Source organism: Pterocles gutturalis, unplaced genomic scaffold (assembly GCF_000699245.1).
Source record: "Pterocles gutturalis isolate BGI_N339 unplaced genomic scaffold, ASM69924v1 scaffold1143, whole genome shotgun sequence".
Classification (NCBI taxonomy): Eukaryota; Metazoa; Chordata; class Aves; order Pterocliformes; family Pteroclidae; genus Pterocles; species Pterocles gutturalis.
In genome coordinates, this window is record NW_010120081.1 from 29,603 (window position 1) to 37,145 (window position 7,543).

At 48.4% G+C, this 7,543-nt stretch overlaps 1 protein-coding gene across 1 annotated transcript; it reads left to right on the forward strand.

The window, feature by feature from the left end:
- Positions 1–4,857: 4,857 nt before the first annotated feature.
- LOC104464107 (collagen alpha-1(VIII) chain-like) lies at positions 4,858–7,535 on the forward strand (the record flags this gene model as incomplete). The annotated part of the gene is made up of 2 exons (XM_010076735.1): positions 4,858–5,173; positions 7,074–7,535. Coding segments are annotated over 2 exons (778 nt in total), but the record flags the coding sequence as incomplete, so codon positions are not given.
- Between the last annotated feature and the right edge of the window lie 8 nt (positions 7,536–7,543).

Genomic DNA, 7,543 nt, shown 5'->3' on the forward strand with positions numbered 1-7,543 from the left:
GCACAATTAGGCTAAAATAGCCATTATTTCTTCACACCAATTTAAGAATTATGACTGCTGGTACATTTTGTTTTGTCTTCAGTTTCTACTGACAAACACAAAGAGCCAGAGGAAGGTCCTTTCTAATTTTCTCAGGAGAACATCTGGACCAAAGACTATTGAGAAATGTTCTCACTTGAGCTTTGCCTGTAAAAATGTGTTTTTTCAGGGACTCTCTCTCACCCACAGAGCCAACCACACGTGTTGACACACAAGCAACTGAATGCTGTGGTTTAGGATAATGTTCCTTTGCTCTCGAGTGGCTTGCCCCACCCTAGGTAAAGCAAAACAGTTACTGTGTCTTAATCTGAACAACTAGTGCAAAATGACCTGTCACACACTATGAAGGCACAGTAGCTTCTCCTCCATCTTCCCTTAGCCATTCAAACAGTTAAGGTAAAATTTTGCTTTCTCCAACCCTTTGCCTTCTCTAAGGTGCACACATGCACCCATCTACCTACAATAAATATGTAGACACATTCCTGTTGCTTTCTGACAGGAAGCCAGGAAAATCCCATTCCAAAACCAGTTTATTGCTCTGCTGACAGACACCTTTGAAAGCACATCAGATTTTGCATTACATGAATGTGTTTGGAGATGATCCCTAAATTGCTGGGATTTGGGTAAAGGGTGTGGAAAGTCTTACACTTTGGCTGCATCTTCATCACTGATTTTTCTCCTCCTCACTCTGGTATTTTCCTTAAGTCCTGTCACTACTGGGAAAATCTCTTTTGCTTTTCATAAGCTCTGGAGGACCTGTCCAAAATTTAGGATCTATACACTTCTTTTTAAAACCAAGAGCAAGACTTTCAGTAGCTTTTAGGCATTTAAAGATGCTGGTGGTTTTCTAGCGAGGTCTTCAAACAATGAGATCTGTGCACCCAGGCATTCAGAGACAAACTGCAGGACAGAAAAAAAGATCTTCAACTTCTCTCTCTCTCAGTACATAACTTTTTAGAGAAGCTGGGTAGGATGAGAAGACAGGCAATGAGCTGAAACACTACGGACTATCCCAGGCATCCCTCATGCTTCAGGAGGGGCTTGCCTTACAGTGGCTGTATCCGATAGCGATAATCCAGCTGGACCCACCACCAGGAGGCAGTGAGCAGCAGCAGGCACACACACGACTCTGCCACATTTCTCATCAAGACTGATTTTGTCTGATCTCTCCTTCCTTTGGGAGCAGGGGGAGAGATGAGCCAGTGTCGAACTCAGGCTGCTTCCCAGGTACCTGAGGCAGATCCCAAGACCCAGACAGCTCACAAGAGGCCACTGGGGAGGCTTTGACCTCCTCCCATGAAGATGTCAGCCAAGTTCCATCTAGCCCGAGGTTGTTCAGTAAATAAACCCCCACCTTCCAGCTCAGCTAGTCACAGGCACCAGCACCAGCCAAAATCAATAGATGAGAAGCAATTTGTCACTTCCAGGCCACACTGTTTTGGTTATGATGAGTCAAAAAACACTAAAGGAAACACAGATGTAGAGGGATCACCTCATTTTCTGGAGCCTTCCTATCTCTAGAAGTCTTGCCTCATCTCCCTCAGAATTTCCACATGTGTACACAAGACCATCTCTTGTGCGCTGCATGGTCATACCTGTTAAACTGCAGGCACATTGCGTGATGCTTGGCAGGGCCGAGGGAGCTTGGCACAAGCAGTGGGAGGTTGAGTTCACCTTGAGCTGCTGGTGTCTCCCCAAAAGAATTTCTTTTCAATTATTTCAAATAGCTCCCACTTGCACACAAAGCTCATGTTTTGTAACAAAAACAAGGAGAAAAATGACATCCAAAGGAATTTTACCTATTTCCCTTTCCACTTAGTCCACTGAAGTTATCTTTAAAAAAAAAAAAAAACCAAACTCAAAAAAACTGGCCACCAGAACAACACAGTAGCCAAGAAGCTAATTTAATAACCTCATTCTTCAAAATCCACCCTGCCCTTCATACTTGTAGGTTCCAACAACAGTCCCAAATCATCCAATATCCTCTATTTTTTTTTTTTTTAAGGTTTCACTGACTTTCTATCTTCACACAGGCAATGTTCTATATTTGGGAGAGAAGCACTGAAAGCTGCAAATTTTCCAGTAGTTTCCAGGATTTTCCCTGTAAACTGAGGCAGGTGTTACCCTACTCAGCTACAGAGAGACAAAGCTATAGCCAGTTACGAGTACAGAAAGGAGCAGAAAGGGCAACAGAGACAAGAGTGGGGATAGCCCCCCCAAAAAACTGTTGCTCGGGGTCCATGGGCCCAGATGAAAGTCCAGCAGGATAAGTTACCCCATCCCAGCTGAGCCCCAGTAACTGATCACGCGTGGGCTGTCCTCACAGTCTGGTGCCATCGAGCTTTAAGCAGAAATACCGCGTCCTAAGGCCCTAATCCTTTAGCTCACAGCAAAGCAGCCAGACGTGGGCTAAAAGCCACATTAAACTCGCTGGAGATGAAGCATTTGCTGAAATGCTTTGCTGAACAAGGATGAGCGACTGTGCTTGGGCTTTAGCTACAAACTGCTGTACATCTTGGCTCTGGTTTTTTTTGCCACATGGCAGCTGGTTACATCCAAGACCTTAAATTCCTGGCATACAGTGTGACAGTAGAAACTCAGCTGTGCAGCATATGCTCCATCTAGCGTTTATTCAGTAATATTTAATTTCTTAAATTGTTTGGTTTTTTCCTAACACATAGTTCCATCTTTTCTGTAGTGTGATTATTTAGGAACATTATTGAAAATATTGATCTTCTGCTGTTGTTTAACTGCACAATTTTTATTTAGTCTCCACTTACACCTTCAGTTATGATGATACGGTAATTTCCATTGAGAGATTAGATCTCATAGAGCAAAATGAAGGAGAAATGTTTTAGAAGAGCAGTGAGCATTTCTCCGGGTGCTTTGCTAATGCAAAGTGAAGAGAGAACTTTGAGCAAGAGTAAAACATCAAAACTAAATTACACCAAATATCACCACCTGATCAATAACTTTCAACACAAGACAGAGCAGTGAGAGAAGCAGTTTCCCAGCCCTCCCAGTGCTGTACAGCGGTGAGCAGGGAAGACACAAGTCATGACTCCAGGGCTCAACGCCTGCAGTGCCACTGACCCACTCCCTAAGTAGGTCAAGCAAGTCTTGCAGCTGCCCTACAGCCCACTCACACCCTCTGCCCACTGGGCACAAGCTCCTCCTGGATGTGTTGCAAAATCCCACCTTCCCCAGCTACTTTGAGGCCCTTTTTAGAGGCCTGCTGCACATGGCACAGTGTTAGAGGAGGCAAGCGGAGCTGCTTACTGCCCCCTCCTCTGTCAATATATTTCCAGCCACACCTACCTCTCACATTTTCCCTTGGCTCTCTACAGCAGTGGTCTTACCTGGCCAAAACGACACCTCCTTACAGCCCTTGGGAAGACACATCCTGGCCCATGCTGGGTCACGCTGCCACATCAGCCTGTACAGGGGAGCCAGGGCTGCAGCCCCACGAGCAGCTGGATTCGAGTGGACCCTGCCCCAGCAGAGAAAGGAAAAAGCTTTACCCTGCAAAAGATACTTCCCAAGTAGAGGGAACCAGGTGAAGGGAGCTCAGCACTGAGAGGTTTTTTTGTCCTCAAGCCAGGCTGTAGGAGAAGGAGAGGAAAAGAAGCAGGTGGCACAAAGGCCCCACTGCCTCCTCAAGCCACCCTCGTCACACCTGGGCTCAGTGGGACCCAGCAGCTGCTGCGAGTGAGTCCTGATGAGCGGTTTGGCAAAGCTCTGCCGGTGTGCCTGCATGATGGGGGGTTTTCCAGCAGCTCAGGTTGGGTACAAGGCATTTTTGCACTATGGAAAAGTAGGGAGGGGTGGGCAGCATCAAGCCTGGCAATTGCCATGTGCATTTCAAAAGAGCAGGACTCTGTAACACATACTCACAGAGTCTCCTCCTTACCTCAGGCTGCCCCCAAATTTGCACTTGTTTAGAGAGTTCCTGGTTGCTGATTTGCTGCTTACCTGCTAGGAACCCGCTAGTGCAGAAAGTCAACAGCAGATGGGACAAGGGGTCCCAAGCTTGTATTTTGATAAGGAAGAAAAAGAAAGAAAAGATAACCCTGTTCTGTTGCATTAGGAAGGATGGTGAGATTCTGGGATGGGCTGCCTGGGGAGGGGACAGAGTCTGCAGGGGAGACCTTTAGAAAATAGTTGAACATACCCAGAGAAAGGTGTGGGTTGGCTGATCCTGCCTGGAGGCAGTGATGGCTCAGACAGCCCCTCGATGGCCTTGTTTTTCTGGATGAAGGCGAGAGGATCGGAGCCCAGCTCAGGAGAAGAGCTGGCAAGGAGCTGCAATAGAAATGGAGAGCCCCTGAGCTCTGCAGCCACAGGGCATAATCCTAGGCACAGATTTAAGGGGCACTGATAATTCAACTTCCTTGGGCAGAAAGCATTTTAAGAGATCCCCACGTGCGTGCCCCTGCCTGCTCTCCTCCTGTCCTGGAGCTTACAGCAGAGCTCCCCAGCCCTTCTGTCATGGCACTGACACAAGCGAGAAAGAGGCAAATTGCAGCTTGGGGATGGGAGGGAGCGGGTCCCCACATGGAGAAACTGCAGAGGGCACCACCAGGGATGTGCAGGGTAGTATAAAACTAAGTGCATATAAGGACATTTTCTATAACAGTACTATTTGAGTAAGAGCCTCCAATAAACCAGATACAGGCCTGCTGCAGGATGTCCTCCAGGGCAATACACAAACCAGAGCCAGTTTGCTGCAGAAAATGAGAGCAGGTCAGTCCCAATGGGAAACGCACAACATTAAAATATATTCTTTGACAACTGTGGGTTTTGTTGTTTTTTTTGCAGGTGATGGCCATGATGCTCTTCCCTGTGCAGCTGCTGGTAGTGGCTGTCACCATTTACCTAGAGCTGGTGAGGTCTGCTCAAGGCGGGGTCTACTATGGGATCAAGCAGCTGCCACCCCAGGTGCCCCAGTATCAACCCCTCGGACAACAAGTACCTCGCATGCCGCTGGGCAAAGAAGGCATCCCGATGCAGCACATGGGCAAGGAAGTGCCCCACATGCATTACTGGAAAGAGTACCCCTATCTGCCTCAGTACATGAAGGAGGTCCCGCAGATGCCCCTGCTCGGCAAGGACATGGCTCCCAAGAAAGAGAAAGGTAGGCTCGGCATGTCCCTCACCGCTCCCGCACAGTCCTGCCTGGTGCCCCACAGCACCATTTGCCTTGGGGAGACTGAAGATGGGGAACAGGTTGCTGCTGCAGGCTGGTCAGAGCAGCCAGGTGCCCCAAGGACTGGCCAGGGTGGTGCCTGGACACGAGTGACAAAACAGGCTCGCATAAGCTGTGGTGCAGCTCAAGGTCACCAGGGCAAGGCCATGGGGCTGCAGCACAGCCTCTGAGCAGCCCTATCTGTGACAAGCCCCCAGCACCCAGGGTTGGCCCCAGGTTTGTTTGGGTGCTTGCTCGAGGCTAGGAGAAACCTTGTAATCCCACCCGCCTGCAGAAAGCCCTCTGCTGGGGTTTCAAGTGATGGCCCAGGTGGACAGGCCAGGGTCCTGCCTGGAGGTGCTCCCACTCTCACTGCAGCTACCAGACATGAAATAAGACCTAAGAGCGCCAAGACTTCAATTTATGGGAATATCATGGTTTTGCTAGATTTGTCCAGACCCTGCAATTTAGAGGTTTGCAGATAAAAACATAAAAGTTGCTCTTCTGACTCTGCAGTCCTCTTTCTGTAAGTTATTTATGGGAGTAACAGAGGTATTGAAGTTACAGGGCATTACTACACAAGTCTGCACGTACAAGCACTTTCAGTATTCAGTAAATGAAATTTGGACAATATTAGACTATTTAAGAAAACAACAAAAAATGTCCAAAATACAAAGGGCAATCAGGAATACCCGGCATCATAATATCCTTGTGGGGACAACAAGCATCTGTGTGATTTCAGACAAGCTGTTTAACTCTTTGTCTTATTGAGGGTTCAGCATAACCACAGACTCTGCTAGCTTCAGGGGGAAATGGAGGACTTCAGGGCCTATTTTTGTAGTATCTGAACACTCATGACTGGCTGTAGTAAAACCAACACGTCCTGTGAGCAAAGGAGGTTGCCTACGTGCATAAAACGCAACATGTACAGAGAGGGAGGGTTTCTGCCTCCCAGAGAACAGTTAATTCTCTTGCCCTGAAACCTCATCTCTCTCCTTCCCACAAACCTCTCACTTCTTTATCCATTTTAGAGCTGGAGAGAAGCAGACTTTCCACTTAACACAAAAAGCCTGCAGCTTGAAAATCAACCAGCCCCAGCACAACCACTCCCACACGGCAACTCCCTTACCCTGACCTGCAATGCTAGGTGGTCACATACACAAAAGTGTGGGTTTGGACAATAAAAACATTTTGTGAAGTGTTTAGAAGAGCTCTAACTAGATGTGGCTCTGCCAAAAATCTGTGGGAGCTTAGCAACACTGGGTAAGGCTGTAGGTTTCCAGTAATATCTTAATGGGAACTAAAGTCTTGGTGAAAATGCAGTCATACCTACGTACAAACTTCTTACTGCTACAATATTTTTTAATTGATCTTGCTAGTGTAAGGCCGCCCAGCAAAAGCACTTTTATGCCAGAGCTCCTCCTACAGTATGAGAGCACCAAGCAGCTTCTGTATCGTACAAAAACTTTTAAAAGTACATTAGTCTACAGCAATACGGGACAAAAAGCAGATTTCACTGCTTAAGATTGTATAGGTGAAAAACACTAGTAAAGCACAAATGGCTTTTGCATAGCAAAAGCAAATACGATGCAAAATAATTATTTTATGGAAACAGAAACATAAACGCAAGTTTAGGGTACAAAACAGTAGGAACATCCTTTTCCTTACCAACACCAACCTTTAACTCACTGGCCAGCTCTGCCTCCCCACCTACCGCAAAAGCCACGCGGCATCCTAGCAAGCACATTCAATTCAAAACTGCCTTTGTATTTCCTGAAGGATGTGACTGCAATCACCTTTTGTCTATCCCCCTCCCCTTCTTTTTCTTTTTCTTTTCTTCCCGACCCAGAAGTGCCCGTGCGCAGTCTTAGGGGCGAGCAAGGTCCCCCCGGTGAGCCGGGACCAAGAGGGCCGCCGGGGCCACCAGGATTACCAGGTCATGGTGTGCCAGGAGCCAAAGGAAAACCAGGCCCACAAGGATATCCAGGAATTGGGAAGCCAGGTTTGCCGGGGATGCCTGGGAAACCGGGGGTCATGGGACCCCCGGGGCCAAGAGGGGAGATGGGGCCAAAGGGGGAGGTCGGGCCCATGGGGATACCAGGGCCACAAGGACCACCAGGGCCTCATGGGCTTCCTGGCATAGGAAAAGCAGGTGCTCCAGGGCTGCAGGGACAGCCAGGGCCGAAGGGTGAGCCTGGGATGAAGGGGCCCCCGGGAGCCCCTGGGATCCCAGGGCCAAAAGGGGAGAAGGGCGTCGGCATCCCGGGTTTGCCGGGACTGAAGGGTCCGCCCGGACTGCCTGGCCCCCCTGGCCCTGTG